The sequence below is a fragment of the Mus musculus genome, chromosome 14 (assembly GCF_000001635.26).
Source record: "Mus musculus strain C57BL/6J chromosome 14, GRCm38.p6 C57BL/6J".
NCBI lineage: Eukaryota > Metazoa > Chordata > Mammalia > Rodentia > Muridae > Mus > Mus musculus.
In genome coordinates, this window is record NC_000080.6 from 57273310 (window position 1) to 57294014 (window position 20705).

Here is a 20705-nt window from a genome sequence, read left to right on the forward strand (position 1 = left end):
TATTTGGCCAAATTCCTTAGATTGTGAATCTGCAGATATTTCCAAACATATCTGACTTCCCCAGGAAGACATGGCAACGAAAGTATTAATATAGCTTAGACACACAACAAAGACCAACAGTTCCAAGTAGCACCACCAGCAATGCTGCCTAGGACGAGTGCCCTTGCCTGGAACCCCTAGGGTCTCACACATGAAGTCTCGGGCCCAGCAGCAAACATGGCCAGCCCTTCCAGGACTCTCCTGGCTCAGCAATGCCAAGAGCCAGACAGAACACAAGTGGGATCTACCTGTGCCCCGTGTATGGCTAGGTCATATGGGCTCTCAGGCATGGTCTGGGGAATGCATGGCTTTCAGGTCTCAGGGAGGAGTTAGGCAGGCAGATCTGAGAGTAAACCTTTGATCCTGTAGTAGCCCTGGAAAGTGCCTGGAAGGGAGGGTGGTGAGCCTCAGTTGCAGGGAGGTGCAGGAGTCCTCTATTGGATGGAGCAATAGCTCAGGAAGGGTGAGGGACTGAGTCACCAGCTCCAAGGGGCTGAAAATCAATCAGGCAAAGAGGATGAGGCCTTTTGGGGCCCAATACTTCCTTTCCATCTTGTCACATGTCACCCCTGTGAGGTTTTCAAACACTTTCAGATCTCCTGCTCCACCTCTCACTTTCTGACCTTGACCAAGGTAGCCAAGGACACTAGCACTTGCAAGCCGTGACAGGCAGCTCCTACTTGCAGGCATCCCCAGGCCACCCTTACAGCCCCACAGCAGGCTTGACTCCAGTCTGGTCCTTTCTGCTGACAGAGTGAACTTACGTGAGTCTGACTCATCCCATACTGAAGAGAGAGAGTTAGTTCTAATCATTAGCATGCTCTAGGGGCTCTTCCCGATCAGGTGCAGTAGGGCCTCTCTGCAGAGCTCTCTCCTGGCCACTGTGAGCTGAGCCATTCTCAGCATAGCTTGTTCTGATCCCCTGCTCTTCCCCTGCTGAGATGAGAGGTACCAGCTGACTCCTATTGTCCACTGAGGCCCAAGTCCTTCAAGCCTCCCTTGTAGGGCCTTTCAATGTTACCATATCCCTCCATGCACATGAGCCCTTGGGGCACTAGGCCAGTCTAATGGTCACTTGATTGTTTCACGGTAGTCCCGGATCCTCAGTCACAGGTGTGTGCTGAGGGCACAGGAGTGTATTGACCAGGACTCACAAACAAGTGAAAACGATCACGTCCTAGTCAGGGTCACCACTTCCACACCAAAGCAGCCTCCACCCTGAGGAGATGCAACTCCCTACCCATGTGACACTGAGATCCTCGCCACCCAAAACTGCAAGGCCAGTGCCTTGCCAGAGCTGTCCGGGAGCCCTGTGATGGCGTCCAGTAACCAAGTTGCCGTGAGAGACATATGTACTGGTGTCCTCGGTGTCCTGGAAGCTTATACCCAGACCTCATGTTGTAGGAGGTTCTAGAAATGACTGTTAAGCATGTGTCTCTCTGGTTGAACTCTGCACCATTTCATTTCCTACAGACATGAAAATCTTAAGGGCTGGGAAGCCTGCAATGATTCTTAGACATCTGACCAGAGACCCACAGGGTACCACTGAAAAGCTTGGGAATGCACTGGTCCAAATTGGAGGATCGTACAGTTATTTGTTTATGGTGTGTGTGTGTGTGTGTGTGTGTAGAAATAGATTGTCCTCATGCAATCAAGACTTTTATTCAGAATAAGCACCAGCAAACTGAAAGTGATTGCTTTATTATGCAGGGTCACGGGACACTCAGAGTGGGATTAGAGAATGATTACAAAAAAAAATACATTTGAAGTAGATTAAGGTAACAGAGAGCTGCAAATCAGCACCTGGAAATGCACGTGTAATCACACTGGAAAGAAAAGGTGAGAATCTTCAGCCTGTTTGCCTGGGTGGCAGGGAACCCACACCTCAGAACCTAAGCAGTGCTTCGATATCCCAATGCAGGGTTAGGCAGGAGTGCCCACAAGATACTTGGCCTCTATCGCTGCCCATGGGGAAACACAGAGGAGCAGGCCTGGGCCAGCTTCCTGGGCTTCTTGATGCTGCACAGGGATTGGATCAAGAGCTTCTCATCTCCCCAGTAGAGCTGCCCAGGAAGGAGGGGCAGCAGCATTACAGGAAATTCACTTGGGCTGCATCTGGTACTTCAGTATGGAGAGCTTCATGAGGCAGTCGTCCCTCCACTGCCTCCTGGCAGCTAAGTGCTCCGGATCATCAGGAACCTTCATGCACATGTCCTAGGAGGAGAAAAGGGGAAGAGAAACAGAGTGCACATGCAGAAGTAGTAATCTGCCAGGAGTGCAACTGTCTTTTATGCCAGCTGTATGCATACTGCTTCCAAACCCCATAGTCAACCAAAGCTCCAGACCCTGAGATTCCCCAAGACAAGTCAAAACGAGCTGCTGGTCGCCATCACCTTGTCCTTAGGTATCCTGAAGTTCAGGATGCCGGTATGGGCAGTCAGGGAAAAGCAACCTTCGGAATCAAGGGTTAAGACTGCAGCTCCTGACAAAGCCCCACCCACAGGAGGAGGTATGGGAGCGAGATGGCTAGGATGCGCCTGCTTGTATGTTCCTGGGCGGTCCACATACCTCACTAACTCTCTCCACCGTGGCCCCTGAGAACTCTGGAACAGGCCCGAAAGTACTGAGGACGTGCTTCATCCCTTCACTGTATCTCTCACAGTAGCTAATCACACCTGCAATGGCATGAAAACGGGAACCCACGCGTCAGCATCAACGTTCTGGAACTCCCAGCTGAGACCTCTGCAGAAGAGTCTATCCTGGGAAAAGGGAATCTACAGAGAAGAGGTAGAAGGTAACCTCTGACCTAGGTGAGCAGGACCTGCCCCGGGAGTCATTATCCTAGCTTTCTGGAAACTAAAATCCTAAAGAGCACTAGGGCCTTCAGACCTGCCATGTGTCCTTCACCAGTGCATCTCAGGGGTCCTTAGTCGGTGGTACTCATGCTCTGATGTATAGAAAGCATCCCCTTCAACCATGTGCCGTTAAGGGTGTATGCTGGGCTTCAGTGCATTTTTTTTTTTTGCCTTCATTTCCCTTTCTCTTTTACCTCCCACCCTTTTCTTTCTTTCGGATACAGAGGCTCATGTAGCCCAGGGTACATAGATGACCTGGGATGTCTAGTCCCACCTCCACTATTCAAGTGCTTGGATTATAGGCATGTGTCACCACTCCTGCTGTATGTGGATCCAGGGTTTTATACTTGCTAAATAAGTACATCTTCAGGCTCCTCTCCTCCCCCTATCCTCCTGTTTTGAGACAGAGTTTCACTCTGTAGCTCATAATAACCTTAAACTCAAGGTAATCCTCTTGCCTCAGCCTCCCAAGTGCTGACAGGCATGAATCATCATGAATGGCCTCGATTCATTCCTTATGAACCCCAGATGTCAAAACTCAAGTCACTCCCTCCTTATCACACTCTTAAGCCTTGAGGGCAGGTTATGTTTTACCTGGTATTTACAAAGTGGGGAGGGCCGAGCCAGAGGCCTATTCGCCACTGGTTTATACTTCCAGTGTAAGGAGGGCTGGAGCCCGGCCTGCCCGAATCCCTGTGCACAGGCTGCCCCGCCCAGCCAGGATGACCCCACTGCAGGGTCTTGGTGGAGAAATGAGTGGGGATGAGGAGGGGCACACAGTCAGTACGAGCAGCTGCAGGGCTGTGTGGGCTGAAGCCAAGACACTGAACCCAGATGAGCCCTGAAGGAAACTGCAAGCCTGGTCTAGCCTAGGCACCTTTCCAAAATGTAGCCACCCGCTCCAGGGTACTCAGTTCCCTCTTCTTTCTCCCTTACATGCTGAGCCTGGGGTCTGCATGAACAGGCATGGGTTAGAGACAAGATAAGCTAGAAGCCAAGCCTAGATTCCCAGAGGTCAAAGTGCTATGAGTCCTGGCTGTACTGACCCTGGCCCACTTCATTTTTTCCATTTTCTGATGCTAGACTTGAGTTCTACCATGAGATAGCCCTGGGAGCTTTGTTCAGTCTTCTGGAGCCACAAAGCCTCAGTAATAAAACTCGGGCACACAAAGTTGCAAAATTTGCACAGACTCTCATCTACCCTGTGAAGACAGTATTTGATGGATCTAAAACAAACATGAGAACTGGATACTCTTTTAAAAGAAGAGTTTGGTTTGGGGTCTAGTTTTGATAGATCCACACTGAAACAGAAGCCAAAATTATTTGGGTTTCTATTTTGTTTGTTTCAAATAGTTTTTCTTCCTTACTGAAAGTGTGCCAAAGAGCCTTTGGGAAAAAAAAAGTATGTAAAAGTGTGTGTGTGTGTGTTGAGATTAGGTCTCATGTAGCATAGGCTAGACCCAAACTTACCTTGTAGCGAAGGCTAGCTTTGAAAACAGTCCATCCTATTTCTGTTTCCCAAATGCTGGGATTTCCAGCGTGCAGCCTCCACACCCAGCTTGAGATTGCTTTGAAGGCAATATTAAAGCTGGCCAGCTTCTCTGGCATTAGCACCTACAGTTAACCAGTAGCTAATTTTTAAAGAGAAGATCTCACTGCATAGGTGTTAAGTCAGTAGTCCAGAACTCTGCAAATTCCTATAAACAACCCTTCAATATTTAGTCTTCCATAGTTGGTTCAGAATTGCCACAGACCAGAAAAAGACGTAAATATGTCTTTCCCTTAAAAAACTAAGCATTTGTTTCATTTTTCCTATTTATTTATTCACATAAGCAATGATAAAATCTAGACACAATTACAGTGTATTCATTTAGAGTTGGGAGCAAGACACACAGAGTTGAATATACCTGAAAGATATTGAGTGATTACAAGTTAGTCAGCTTCCATCATTATGACAAAATCCCTAAGATAATCAATAAGGTGGTGAGACCAGCATTGAGACTATGTCCATCAGTCACTTACAAAACCACGGGGCGCTGAGTGTGGTGGTGCATGCCTTTAATCCCAGCACTCGGGAGGCAGAAGCAGGCGGATTTCTAAGTTTGAGGCCAGCCTGGTCTACAAAGTGAGTTCCAGGACAGCCAGGGCTATACAGAGAAACCTTGTCTTGGAAACAAACAAACAAACAAACAAACAAACAAAACAACAACAACAACAACAACAACAACAACAACAACAACAACAACAAAACCAGGGGTAGAAGGAGCTGGAGCAGCCAGACATGCCTTAACCACACTGTGTGCAGCCAGACCCCCTTAACCACACTGTGTGCACCCAGACCCGCCTTAACCATACTGTGTACAACCAGACCCCCTTAACCACACTTTGTGCAGCCAGACCCCCTTAACCACACTGTGCAAGCCCTCCAAGCTGTGCTGTCCCAGCTCAGCCAAGCAGATTGGCTTCTCCATTGCTCTGGGCTGTTGGCAAGCAGAACGTGGTGATGGGAACACATGATAAGAAAAGCTGCTCACAATTGTGATAAAAACTGCATGGTACTGGTATAGAGACAGACCAGTAGACCAATGGAATAGAATTGAAGACCCAGAAATGAACCCACACACCTATGGTCACTTGATCTTCGACAAGGGAGCTAAAACCATCCAGTGGAAGAAAGACAGCATTTTCAACAATTGGTGCTGGCACAACTGGTTGTTATCATGTAGAAGAATGCGCATTGATCCATACTTATCTCCTTGTACTAAGGTCAAATCTAAGTGGATCAAGGAACTTCACATAAAACCAGAGACACTGAAACTTATAGAGGAGAAAGTGGGGAAAAGCCTTGAAGATATGGGCACAGGGGAAAAATTCCTGAATAGGACAGCAATGGCTTGTGCTGTAAGATCGAGAATTGACAAATGGGACCTAATGAAACTCCAAAGTTTCTGCAAGGCAAAAGACACCGTCAATAAGACAAAAAGACCACCAACAGATTGGGAAAGGATCTTTACCTATCCTAAATCAGATAGGGGACTAATATCCAACATATATAAAGAACTCAAGAAGTTGGACTCCAGAAAATCAAATAACCCCATTAAAAAATGGGGCTCAGAACTGAACAAAGAATTCTCACCCGAGGAATAATGAATGGCAGAGAAGCACCTGAAAAAATGTTCAACATCCTTAATCATCAGGGAAATGCAAATCAAAACAACCCTGAGATTCCACCTCACTCCAGTCAGAATGGCTAAGATCAAAAATTCAGGTGACAGCAGATGCTGGCGTGGATGTGGAGAAAGAGGAACACTCCTCCATTGTTGGTGGGATTGCAGGCTTGTACAACCACTCTGGAAATCAGTTTGGCGGTTCCTCAGAAAATTGGACATAGTACTACCGGAGGATCCAGCAATACCTCTCCTGGGCATATATCCAGAAGATGCCCCAACTGGTAAGAAGGACACATGCTCCACTATGTTCATAGCAGCCTTATTTATAATAGCCAGAAGCTGGAAAGAACCCAGATGCCCCTCAACAGAGGAATGGATACAGAAAATGTGGTACATCTACACAATGGAGTACTACTCAGCTATTAAAAAGAATGAATTTATGAAATTCCTAGCCAAATGGATGGACCTGGAGGGCATCATCCTGAGTGAGGTAACACATTCACAAAGGAACTCACACAATATGTACTCACTGATAAGTGGATATTAGCCCAAAACCTAGGATACCCAAGATATAAGATACAATTTCCTAAACACATGAAACTCAAGAAAAATGAAGACTGAAGTGTGGACACTATGCCCCTCCTTAGAAATGGGAACAAAACACCCTTGGAAGGAGTTACAGAGACAAAGTTTGGAGCTGAGATGAAAGGATGGTCCATGTAGAGACTTCCATATCCAGGGATCCACCCCATAATCAGCATCCAAACGCTGACACCATTGCATACACTAGCAAGATTTTATCGAAAGGACCCAGATGTAGCTGTCTCTTGTGAGACTATGCCGGAGCCTAGCAAACACAGAAGTGGATGCTCACAGTCAGCTAATGGATGGATCACAGGGCTCCCAATGGAGGAGCTAGAGAAAGTAGCCAAGGAGCTAAAGGGATCTGCAACTCTATAGGCGGAAAAACATTATGAACTAACCAGTACCCCGGAGCTCTTGACTCTAGCTGCATATGTATCAAAAGATGGCCTAGTCGGCCATCACTGGAAAGAGAGGCCCATTGGACACGCAAACTTTATATGCCCCAGTACAGGGGAACGCCAGGGCCAAAAAGGGGGAGTGGGTGGCTAGGGGATTGGGGGTGGGTGGGTATGGGGGACTTTTGGTATAGCATTGGAAATGTAAATGAGCTAAATACCTAATAAAAAATGGGAAAAAAAGAAAAAAAAAGAAAAGCTGCTCACCTCACAATGGCCAGGATCCAGACGAGAAGAGGCCAGCCTCCCAGTATTCCCACCCAAGGACACACCCAGTGGTCTAACTTGTTTCTAAATGGACCCCAGCCCTTTTAAAACAAATTTGTTACGTGTGTGTGTGTGTGTGTGTGTGTGTGTGTGTGTGTGTGTTACTTGAGTGGAGGTCAGAGAACAACTTGTGGGAGCTGGTTCTCTCCTTCTACTACCTGGGTTCTGAGAATCATGTTCAGGTCCTTGGGCTTGGTGTCAAGCCCCTTTCTTTACCCTGAGCCATTAAGATTCCACCTCTTAAAGCTCCCATGCTCCTTCCTAAATAACTCCACAAGCTGGTCAACCAACACTCTGCTCTATCTCAGAAGAAAATGGGGAAGTTGGCTGTGGCTGCATATTTAATCAGCTTATACAGAGAATGTTGCCCGGGACCCTCTCAGGAGCAGTTCTTCCTCCCTGGCCAATGTAAGCAGCAGCCTCCAGGGGTTTGATACACTGACTACGCTTTATCTCTGGGTTACTTTACAGTCCTTCTATACGTGTTCACCTTTCACCATCCTGAAGCCATTCTAATCTCACAGAGATGTTCTAGAACTTTCTCTCTGCTGTACATTTATTTATATTTTCATTTTATGCACATGAGTGTTTTGCCTGTCTGGATGTATGTGCACTGTGTACGTACTTGGTGCATGTGGAGTTTGGAAGAGGGCAATAAAAATGGCTGTGAGCTGCCACGTGGGTGCTAGGAACCAAATCCTGGCCTTCTGCTAACACAAGTGCCATCTCTCCAGTGTCCATGGGACATTTGTTTCTTCAACATAGAATAAGATGTGGTAAAATTGTTTCTAATACAACTCACAACTCTCCCCCATGCAACAAAATTTGACTTCTTTACATGAGAGGAAAAAAAAAAAACCTGAGTGGAAACCGTCTCTAAAATACCGATTCTACTAGAAAGGGACAAGCCCTGCCTTACCCTCTCACCCAGCTGGCTCACCCACACCTTCTTCCTTCCAGTCTCACTTTCCCTTTGCCCTTCCTTCTGTGCCTTCCTGCCTGTCCACGTGAGATTCACTCTTCCATAGCCCTTGCAGAGCTTGGTTTTGCAGAAGCTAAGCCTAGTTTTTTTAAAAGATTTATTTATCCTTATGCCGTGTGTCGTGTGTGTGTGTGTGTGTGTGTGTGTGTGTACTACACATGCACCTGTGCAGTGGTTATGAATCTCCATGCAGGTTCAGGGAATGAAACTTGGATTCTCTGGAATAGTAACCTGGACTCATAACTGCTACTTCTCAGCTCTTTGACACATGAGCCTGATTTCTTTTCTTTTCTTCTCTCTTTCTCTCTTTCTCTTTCTCTCTCTCTCTCTCTCTCTCTCTCTCTCTCTCTCTCTCTCTCTCTCTCTCTCTCTTTTTTTTTTTTTGAGACAGGGTTTCTCTGTATAGCCCTGGCTGTCCTGGAACTCACTTTGTAGACCAGGCTGGCCTCGAACTCAGAACTCCGCCTGCCTCTGCCTCCCAAGTGCTGGGATTAAAGGTGTGCACCACCACGTCCGGCTCCCAAGAGCCTGATTTCTTAAGAAATGCTTTTATGGACAAAGAATACACAGAAAGGAGTTGATTCTCAAGATGAGATTTAGATTATCTGTTCTCTAGCTGTGAGACCTGCCAGGTAAAACAGGGGCTTTCTTTAACCCTAGCATCTCTACCAACAGGAAGCCCTCCTGTCTGCTGAATTTATGGGGTGAGACATGGCCCGCTATGCTGTACCTGGATGGCACACATGCCTGACTGACACTCCCCAGTACTGAACCCACACCTACATGGAGTCACCTCAGCTAAGACAGTCTCACAGACTTTATGAAAACAGGTCAGAGGAGCCTGAAAACAGAATGACAATATCAAATGTCCTTCAAGGACAGGGTTGTCATGACAACAGGGCCCATTCCAGTACCGCCCCCTCTCCTTTCCCCCCTTCTCCTTCCCCCCCCCCCCAGTTTAGCTGTTCCCATGGGCAATGGTGTCTAAACATAGACGACAAGACCTCCAGCAGGCTTTCTTCTAAAAAACCTGGTAAGTGTCTACAAGACAAGGAACAATTAGTCCACCTGGAGGGGGGCCTGGGGCTGTCAGACTCTCTGATATGTCCCTCCACAGAGACAGCAAGACACAAAGTCCAAAAAGCTGCCAGGGACAGAGCAGGTCCAGAGTCTCAGCGAGGAAACAAACCTGGCCTGGTTGTAAGGCTTCCTCTATCCCTCAATCAAAAACTGGCCTCATCTAGACTTACTCTATATTTCTCCTTCTGGCTTGGGGGAAGCTTTTAGGAAAAAATTAAGAAAATTGAAACCAAACAAAACCCCTGGAAGAGTAATAAATTAAACATGACAAGCAGAGTGAAGATAACAGTTAAACCGTGGGTGTGTGGCTCAGTCTCGCATGCCCAAGGCGCTGGGTTCCAGGCCCCAGCACCGCCACCAAAAACATAAGGATAAAACAAACAAGAGGTCATTGATTAAGCGGACAACTACCTTCCAAGTGGTCTCTTTGCACATCTCCCCCATCCACCTGCCAGAAGGGGTTGCTGTCCCCCCACTGAACAGCTAAGAAAACTGAGGTGCGCTGAATCAAGTGGCTGAGCTAAGCTGATCTCACAGTAGCAGCTAACAGACAGGAAAGCCAGGGTAGGTAGGGAGCATGGCTAACTGTCTTGCTGGCCAGAGCCTCTAGTGTGAAGCATATTGTTTCACAAAGGGTGCTTTTTTTTAAAAAAGTAGACAAGAAGGCAAACTGAGCAAGCATCCTACCCTATTGCTTTCCTATTTAGTTAGGATTTTCCCCTCTCCTGCCAGCTTCTCAAAAGCACCCCTCTGCCACAGGTCTTTCCAATTCTCAGGGTTTCTCAGCAAAGAGTAACTTTTTTTTTCTGTATCTCTATTCTTTCTTTTAGATACTAGCCAGAGCCTTCGAACCCTTTCCCTGGAACTCTGTGAAGTCTACCTTGATCTCCAAGCCTTCCCCAACCTTCCCCCACATAGCTGCTGAGGCTTTCCTAACACTCCCTCAAAAGGCAAGACTCTTCTTCAACACCCCCCCCCCGCCCCCCCCCATCCCCCCACCCCGTGGCTACTGACATTTACCGCTTGCCTGCCCTGGTGTTTTCTCTCAACTCTAATAAAATTATCCTTAAGCTTTAAAAAATAAATAAATAATCCTGAAGTATCTGCAATTGCTTTGGAGGGAAAAAAAAATGGAGCTTTTAAACCTAAAAACTTAACCTGAGATGAAAGCCACGTCGGCAAAACCAAGGAGCCTCCTCCCCACTCCAATCTTGATGGCTTCCCAGTGACAGCAGAAGAATTAAGGGCCACTGGTTCCCAGCCAGATCTTCTAACTTGTTAGCGCTGGTCTTTGGAATGCTCAGAAGTTGAAAACTACATCCGACCCCTATTATCATATTAAGCCAATTAAGCTTTCTTATCATATCAGTTTTGTTTGAAAAAACTGTTGTGGCCTCCTTGTCTGCCACCCCACTGACGCTGGAGTGTCTGGTATCCCTGGCTCCTGCTTCTGTTTGTTTGAGATTCAAAGCTCTTCTCAGTTCTCTCCCTATTGATTTCTCACAACCTTTAACTACCTTCGTTCTCTCAAGAAAAAGAAATACAGTGGTTATCAGGCAGGCCCATGTCCACTTCAAATGCTTGGCTATGCTCCCCACTCATACGGTCTGGCTGAAAAGACATCTGAAATGACCCAAGACCACTTCAATGACATCTCAAAACTCTTATTTCACTTGTATGAAGGCATCTTCTCGGTGTTTTCTTCTCATATTCAACAGTGATCTTCCCACACGAGGCATGGCGACCGCTGGGAGACTCCGTTCTCCCTTTGGCTGCTCATGGCAAGGCTTGCCTTTAAGAAAGACACAGTTACTGAAGTGTTACTGCAGGGCTTGTGTAGTGGGTCCACGGCACGTAATACTGTGTCTGCGAAAACTGCCATGAGCGTTGGTTGTTAACTGCTGTAGTGGAAACCTGACTGAGCTAGCAACCAAGCAGTGTGGGATCATGGGACAAAAGTCAGATTCAGAGAGGCCATTGGCTCCAAGCACAACATGACAGCAATTTCCTCTCAACATGTATCTACCAGGGCCCTTTAGTTCATCCAGGGTGTGAGCCTCCCCTTCCAGATCACTAGCACCAGTTACTAGAAAGTTCTTTCTGTCACATCAGTCACATACGAAACACAAACCTGTCTGCCTATTGTGCCCAGTCTTCCGTTCTAGTTCCGCCCACTCAGGAAGCAGGCATATAGCAGGATTGGGGAGGGGGGTGCACTGTGTAATCAGTCCCAACACTGAGAAAGCTGAGGCAGGAGGATTACTTGATGTCTGAGACCAACTGGGCTACATAGTATCGGGAGTGCTGGAGTCAGAGTGGGACCCTGTCTCCAAACTGAACAAAGAGAACACATTCCTACTCTTTTTCCCCACCCCTCAAAGGGAAGAAATCTCAATTCCTACCCCTCCGGCCCACCACAGGGGGAAATCATCTCAATTCCTACCCCTCCGCCCCACCACAGGGGGAAATCTCAATCCCCACCCCTCTGTCGTTCCCATGGGAGGAAAATCTCAGTTCTCAATATCTCTTGTGAAATACAGTCTTGACACTACAGATTACATTTGTTTTCTTTCTACTTTACTCCTTTATGGCTTAAGAGGACTCTGCTGAAGTAAGGAACAGTCATTGTAGAAGCTTACAGCCACAGAGCAGTAAAAGGATGATAAAAGTTCCTTGCGGCTCAGCGGGATGGCGGTGGTGGTGGAAGGGTGCTTGCACGCAGAAGGCTCTAGGTTTGACTCCCCAGCAAAACAAAAGGAAAAAGGGGTTTTAACACTATTTGCTATTGTATCAGATATGTCTCATGCCTATGGTTCCAGCATTCAGCAGGAGGACCATGCACTTGTGGCTAGCCAGGGCTATGTAGTGAGACTTCACTCGGGACAAAGAGAAAAAAAGGAAGAGTTACTGCCATTTTAATACGAAGAGATAGCTAACATGTAGGATAGCATCTTTCAGATTTCGGCGCATCGCTGCACTGGTGTGTTTTAATTTGCTCTGGGTTTCATCAGCTGCTCATCTTTGGCTATTTTACAATCTGCTTAGATCTTATTCATCAATTATCTTTCTTTGGAATTACCAAGTCACACTGACTACCCCCAGGCCTCTGAAGTAAGCTTCCGGACAGTTGTCTGGCCTGCCTCACCCTGCCAGGCCCCTCCTGTGCGACACCTGCCTTGTGACTCCTGTCCTTGGGGGCGGCCACCCCACTGATCTGCAGAAGCACCCGAGGGCACTCCAGTGTAAACGATCTCCAGTGTAGACAAGACGACAGAAGCGCGTCTTTGTTTTCCTTCTTGCTTCTGTGATCAACACCTCGCAGAAGCTGCAGCCTCTCTCATCATAGCACGATACACAGCACGGCCCCAGTCACAGCGCTTCCTTTTCTTCCTTTGATTCCATTAAGGACTCCTCGGCATCCAGAGCCTGAAGCCTCGCAGACCACTCGGACTTACATACCAGCTCACAGTCATCTGTGTGAGCGCCTGTCTGAGTTACTAGGGTTGATCAGAGTCCCTTCTAGGCACTGCCACTACTACTCTGTTTAAAAGGAAACAGCACACATTGGTGGCTAATAAAGCTCACAGAAATAGTCAACATCACATCTCTGTCCCAGGCGTACCTTCAGCATTGAGGTGCATAGTCTCCAAGGGTCCGATGAACGCGTACCGCATGCCCAGCCCGTCTGACATGACCAGGTCTAGGTCGCTAGGAGATACTATTTCTTCCTATATGGGGAGAAGGCAGCAACACACAGGTGAGCTCTTTGGAAAGGTAATTTTGTTAATATTGCTTGTTCTAACTTCCTGTAGGCAGTAGCACCGCCTCCCCCCAAAAAAACAAAAATAAAAACAAAAAACTTACCAACATACTATAATATTTTAATCGGATTTTGTACAACCAAGCTACCCTATATGCATGGGTCCTTAAGAAATAAGACTGTTATGGCACAGGCACAAGTACCCCTTCTCCACGTTACCATCTCTACATATTGCCTGCAGCTTTAGAGACAGCAAAGTTAAAGGAGACCCAAGGAAAAGCTCAGGGGGCTTTTCTGGATATTTGTTGGGGGGGGGGGCTTACAACACCCGGAAGAACAGGAAATGGCTCTCAGGCTTCACCTGCCTGCAAGTCAGGCCTTGTTCAGCTTTTAATGAGTTTGTTTCTTTGATGAAGCACAGCTTAGGATGGGTTTGTTGGCAGAGGTAGGGCCCTAGACGGTTCTACAAATGTGAATTGCCAAACAAGAGGGAAGTCGCTATGTGTTGTGCTTAGAAAGCCAGCCAGCCAATTTGTGTGCACAGGCTTTGGGCATGGGGCTAAAATCGTTAGTGGTGGAGCCTGGCGACACACTGCATGTCTACTCTCTCCTGAGGACCTCTGTACCCTGGGCATCTCAACTCTTGGGAAAGCAGATATGAGGAAAGAGAAGCATTTCCCTAAAACTCCACGCTGACTAGACTGGCAGCGTCCCTTTGGAACCTACCACGCACGGACTCTTTCCTGGGCAGTTCCTTTCAGAGAGGGCCCTGTGGGGCCTGCTATCAATAAGGCCACTAACCATGCCACCTTTCCTAGAAGCAGCTTGGGGGTGGGGACTCAGCCCTTAGCTGGAGGACCCAGTTCCTCCACAGAGATACACCCTGTCACCCTATGCACCTTGTTCCCAGTGACAAGCTCAGCCAAGTCACCCATCAGACATGTCACCCCAGTCTGGGATTTAGATCTTTCTCTGAAAGGGCTGTTTGACATCCTTCTTAAGAAGACAAGCCTTGTCAGCCTGAAGGAGGGATCTGAGAAGTCACCACGGGTCGCCAGGTCATCATGGTTCTGCAGAGAGGAACCTTTTGTCCTTCTGATACCCCTGGGATTTGGGTTTCAGAGACTAAATCAACCCCTGCTGGCCTGGGCAGCAGGGACTTTCCACTCCAGACTCCAAAGGTAATTTAGAGCTGCTGGCATTTTGGGCACCACCACTGCCACTGTACCCCAACTAACAAATGACATAGGGAGTCTTGGGTCTGTGTGTTTGGATCACCCCTCTTCCACTTGAGGCAGCTTCAGGGAGAGAATAGTGTTGCAGAATCAAGATGGAGGAGAGCCTACTGCCCTGGCAGGACAAACATAGCCATGTCAAAGAACCACTTTCCATCCAGCGGCAGCAGGTAAGATATAATCCTAGCACTCGGGAGGCAAAGGCAGGCGGATTTCTGAGTTCAAGGCCAGTGTGGTCTACAAAGTGAGTTCCAGGACAGCCAGGGCTACACAGAGAAACCCTGTCTCAAAAAACCCAAAACAAAACAAAACAAAACAAAAAAAAAAATACAGAAAGACTGTGTGTTCAAGATGCACGCACAGAGTGGAGAGTCGTCAGGCACTGGCACCAGCTGCGGTCTTCCGAAAGTCGGACGTCCACCTCCTGCAATGACCACGTCCCTCAGTGCAGACTCCTCAGCAGCAGAACTTGCTGGCTACACATTTGCAACCATGCAGGTGCACAGTGCTCATTCTCATGTGACTTAATCCCGTTTCTCAATATCATGTTTTTAAGATACACACAGGGACGGGGATAGGGCTCTGAGAACTTTTAGAGCCTACGTTAAAAGGATTTCAAGACACTCAACCAATGAGCCACCTAGAGTCCTTAACCTTTGTTTATTCCTTTTTGGCTGGGAATGGAAGGAACCCAGCCTCGCATGTGACAGGTAAGCGCCCTACCGATTCCCAGGAGCTGGCCTTTCTTTCTGAGGTCCTCTGGAGGAGGAGAACTATTTCCTCAGTCCTTCCCCCACAGCACAGACAGAAAGAAAAGACTCCTCACTTCTGCGTTTCTTTCTGCCCTGTGTGGGATTTCCAAGGGGATCCCTCAAGCCTATAGTTTTTCCCTAGAAGCTAATCTAGTGGAAAATGGTCATGGGTATTTCCATCCAACTGTGACTCTGCGTTACTGCGACAATCGCACATACTTCTCCCAGAAGCTGCACTGGGCGCTCAACCCCAGGCCTCTTACTCGGATGTGCTGATCCTCAGTTCTGCCCCTGAGCTCATTCCTACCCCAGCCGTATCAGAACATGTATGACGGTACGTATAACAACGTTCTAAGGGACGGAGGAGGTAGATGCAGTGCCGATGGTGAGACACCAAGCTAACACACGACTCCTGAGACCTGGACGGGCTCAGCACACTGGTTTGCAGCATGGAACCCAATGCCAGTCCAGATTAATACTTATCGGAATAGCTACCGGGACTTCCGGCATTATGCAGCAAAATTCTCAAGACACTCATACAAAGAACGGTCCCAGGAGGTTAGAAGAGTCCTAAAACTCAAACAAAGCAGTGAACACTGCTGTCACTGTTCTCAGCCTGGCTTTTGTACCGCATTCTGAGAAACCTCGGGGTGAAGAGGGCCCAGACACAATGGCAAGGAATCCCCTTTCACGGAAAAACTTCTGGGCTGGCCTTTCTTTAAGATCTGGGACTTAACACGGTCTACCCTGATGCATCAGGCTGGAGCCTGGGAGCGGCAAGACAGCCATCGGAGAAGAAAACACAAGGCAGTGAACGGAGTGTTCAGTTACCCTGACACACATTTTATGCATAATTAAAGGTTTGAGGATTCTATTAGTGGAGACACACACTCTCCTCCCTCGGTATCCATGGAGAGCTTATTACAAAATATCCTGTCTCCCCTTACCAAAGTCCATGGATACCGAAGTCCCTCAAATGAAATGGTGCAGAACTGCCTTGAAGCCTCTGTGCATTTTCTCATTACATCTTGGATACTTACAACACCTAACACAGAACAAACACTGTGCGATAATTTGGTCCAGTGAGATGGCTCAATGGGTAAGGGTGCTTGCAGTCAAACCTGACAGTTTGAGTTCAATCCGTGGGTCCCACATGGTTGAATGATAAAAGGAGAGAACCAATTCCTGCAAGTTGTCATCTGACCTCCTTATGTATTCATGAATGCATCACACATACACGCACACACACGCACACACACACACAAATAAATGATATTTAAAATTTGTCATCACATCTTGTTCAGAGAACAAAGAATACAACTCTATGTTCAATTTATAAAAATACGATCAATCTGTAGTTCCTTAAGTCCGTGGGTGAAAAACAGACAGGTCACTCACTGTTTACACATACATGTATAAAAGACTTATTTCAACTGGCTTATGTGACTGTGGGCTGGTGAGTCTTGAGAGGCCTCAGTTCAGCTCTTTAGCCTTCTTAACCAGCTGGATGTGACCCACCCTGATTATAGAGAATAATGCTCTGTAGTTCAGGTCAGCTGATACACCAAGTCCCTCCAGGAGCAGCTCCATGCTGGCTGACCTGCCTATCAGTGAGGTGGGAGAGGAAGGGGAAGATGCACGAATCTGATGACTGACTAGTTAGTAAGGAGATGCGCAGTGTGGTGACCCAGATTCTGGGAGGGAAGGACGGAGGACAGGGGTCTTGTGTGGTGCACAGTATCTGAGGACTGCATCCTGTGACTGTCACCAGCTACACACACGTATCTTGCCCTCGCTTTGACCGACCATGTTTCTGGTTTTCTACTATGTGGCTGCTTTTCTCTCTTTATCCTCCACTCTTCTCTCATTTAATCCTGGCCACCTTCCCTTATCTAATTAAAAAGAAAGCCCAGTTTTGTTCTTCCATTTGTGCCTTGTTGATTTCCCCAGGCTTGGTCCTGACTTGTCAAGTATCTCAGAACACATATCCCTTACTTGGCCACCACAGTCACCTCCAGGGACCCAGCCTTGCTACCAGGCATGCAGATAAGGTTCTACATGAGTTCCCCCCTCCCTAACCTTCATCCAAACTGTTAGGGTGTATGTCCAGTGTCTTTTTTTTAATATTTATTTATTTATTATATGTCAGTACACTGTAGCTGTCTTAGACACTCCAGAAGAGGCATCCAATCTTGTTACGGATGGTTGTGAGCCACCATGTGGTTGCTGGGATTTGAACTCAGGACCTTTGGAAGGGCAGCCGGTGCTCTTAACCCCTGAGCCATCTCACCAGCCCCATGTCCAGTGTCTTAATTGAGAAACGACAGAAAAGAAAATGAAGGTTGAAGAGTAAGAAGAAGTTATAACATGAATAAATCTCAGACTGCAGTATGTAGAGTAAGACCTGAGACTGCCATCTCAGTCTACTAATGGGGACAGAAAGGAAGATAGATTTGTTTTGCTCTACCTTGGCCACTAGAAAGAGGTTACAGGTCACCCCTATTTACATGGAACAACCTTGAGCTGCAGCAATGTCTGTCTCCTGTGGTGTTCCTGGGTAGGTTGGATAAGACAACCAACCGGTGTAGAAGCAACACCTATAAGAGCCAGGTTCAGGACCGCCCCATTCTAAGACACTCAGTCCTGGAGCCCTTGTAGATGGTCTACAGACAGAGTGTTTCAGGTATGGAGGTGTACACTGGGAGCTGTTTGGGCTCTGTAGCTTAGTAGTTAGAGCACTGGTCTTATAAACCAAGAACTACTGCAATGCATTTCACAAGAGATGAGATGAAGCCATGGATTAGCTCTCTCCACTGGTACAGACTTCTATATTCTATTTTGTATTTTCTTCTCCATGTGTTACTGCTCTCTGATGCACCACAAACGTGGCAGGGGGATATGGGGATGAATGAGAGAGAGCACAGCAGTCAAGAGTGCACACTGCCCTCAGAGGACCTGAGTTTGGTTCCCAGCATCCGTATCAGGTGGCTCATAGCAACCTGTAACTCCAGCTCCAGGAGCAAGAACAAAAAAGCCCTGGCTTAAACACTCCCTCCACACCCATGCCACCATCCAGGAGACGTGAGGCAAGAGGAAATCTTAATAAGGAGAAAATAAAAGAGAGCTGCTTCGTGACCCATAGTTACTCACCGGTTTGTGAGCAGCATGACTGCTTTCCAACACTTACAAGTTTCCTTAGAAGCAGAACACAGACATTCCTGTGTGATGACATGGGCAGATTTTGCTAGCCGTGAAAGAACCCACACTTAGCTCATGCAACAAGACATTGAATCATGCCTAGGAAACACACCCTGTCAAGAGCCACCCGAGAAATGCTAGGGAATGGAGATGAGAAGCCTCACTGGTGAGCCCGCTGGTAAGAGGTGTCCCATGAGCCCCTTGGGTGGCAGGAGAAGCATGCATCATTCTGGGGAGACATTTTGGTCACATCTAGCAAGTGGCAAGATGCCCTTCCCTGGCCTGGACTCCAAACTACCAATGAAAAGACTCGCCAGGACTAAGGCACAGGCGCAAAGGAGTCTCTGAGTCTAGGTCATGACAGAAACAGGAGCTACCTCCAAACAACCTACAATGGAGAAACATCCAAACATCCAAGAGTCAATTAAATCAAATGAATATCAACGAATACTGGAGCATGTTAGGGAAGAGATGGAGGAAAACCTGGAGGGAAGACAGGGATTTGCCTTGGGACGGGGCAAAGGTTGAGGTATTTTCCCCCTTTGAATTTTCTTGATAAAGTTTTGAAATAGGAACAAACCAACCCCCCCCCCAAAAAAAAAAAAACAAAAAAAAATAAATGTTCTGGAGCACTATCTCTCAGTGTACTGTGTAGATAGCTGTCTTCAGGGAGACAATGAACCATACTACAGAATCTGCAGGGCAAGGTATGTCTTCACCTTAAAACCAAGCAAAGAAAAAAAAAAAAAAGATCCATTATTTTCTGAAAGGTCAAACAGAGTTCGCTACCAGACACCATGAGGACAGTAAGACAGACTAAGGGGCTCTTTGACTGGAAGGCTAAGGACAGAAGTACACCCCAGGACCATCAAGGACTGTAGATTCTACATTTCTTCATGCAGTAGAATATTTGCGTGGACTACTGGTTGAGCACCCTAATCTAAAAATTTGAACATTTAATCTAACATTAGAATCACTAAATTTTACAGTCAAAAGTATTTCAGACTTCAGATGACTCGATTAGGAGCTTGGTCTGAACTGTGGGTAATTAAAGGGTTTGGATTTGGTACAAAGATTTGAATAAGAAAACACAAGCCTCCAGCACCAAAGATACAGCATGGCGTAAGCCCTGGCTGCCTCGGGCACACCGGTAATCATAGAGCTCAGAATGCCAAGACACACAAGGGTGGGCGAGTAAGACCAATCTAGGCTACGCAGCAAGACCCTGACTTTAAAACAAAAACCAGAAAGATACCTCAAAGAGTTTTAGATCCCAAAGGCACCATGCAAGTTGGCTTCCACTTTCAGCTGGTGGAAGGTGACATCCCCTTACCCCAGCAACAAGAGTGTCTAGCTCTGGGTACCTGATGCTCTGTGCCTTCTCTTTGGGTAACAAATGTCCCTTCCTTCTCTCTGAGCACCCCCTTTATTCCTCCATTAACCCTGTCTGTTAACTTTCCAGTTTCAACCACCCGATTGGTCACCTGTGTGAGGGTTAGTAAGATGGTATAAAAACAGCATTTTCACTTACAGCCTGCCTGCTTGCCATTCATCCATTCCTCCCTGATGTTAAACTCAGGATCCTCCTGCCTCAGCCTCATAAACACTAGGCTTGCAGGTGTGTGCCAGCGTACCTAGCACGGATTTCTTAGAGTTGTTATCTCTTCAGGAAGCTTTCGGAGGTTTCTGTCTGCTTGCTTTTGTTTTAAATATGCACATGGTTATTGTTTCTCTCTCTCTCTCTCTCTCTCTCTCTCTCTCTCTCTCTCTCTCTCTCTCTCTCCCTCTGTGTGTGTGTGTGTGTGTGTGTGTAATTGAATACATTTTAATGGAAAATGAAACATAAAATAACTCTCTTCGGAAAACAGAAATACTTAAATCTCTCCCATACATTGCTTTGTCTTTAGGGCATGGTTTAATACCCACGAGAGTTCCACCTTCATTATACTGATACTGCACTGGAGTGTAGAAGCAGATTACTAGAGGAGAGAGACACCAAGAAGCCATGTCTCAAAATAAACAATCATCTAGAAATCCAACATTTCTTAAGTCTATCTTGTGACTTCGTTGAAACTATTCTTTATTGTATTTTTGTTGTAGCTGGTGCTAGGGCTGGAGCCCTGGGCAAGTGTGCCAAATGCTGAGACCCGCCCTCTGCCACCATGAGATTTCTTTCCTGGATAGAGCAGTTCCCTCAGAAGAGCAGCCAGTAAAAAGAATCTCCCTTTCCCATCATCACAACCCAATAATCAGTCATGCCACCCGCCTGCTGGCAGAAGCACCATTTGTGCCCCTTTCTCCTGATACACTGGGCTACCCGGCTGAAT

At 47.1% G+C, this 20705-nt stretch overlaps 1 protein-coding gene across 1 annotated transcript in view; it reads right to left on the bottom strand.

Annotated features, from left to right (window-relative positions):
* Positions 1-1724: 1724 nt before the first annotated feature.
* The window catches only part of Cryl1 (crystallin, lambda 1), a 123450-nt gene continuing 104469 nt past the window's right edge, over positions 1725-20705 (bottom strand). Inside the window, exons 6-8 of the mRNA NM_030004.3 lie at positions 13056-13161; positions 2608-2714; positions 1725-2253 (exon numbers count right to left, since the gene is read on the bottom strand). Coding sequence (NP_084280.2) covers positions 2140-2253; positions 2608-2714; positions 13056-13161 — 327 coding nt within the window. The 3' untranslated portion in view covers positions 1725-2139. The remainder of the gene's footprint in view (positions 2254-2607; positions 2715-13055; positions 13162-20705) is intronic.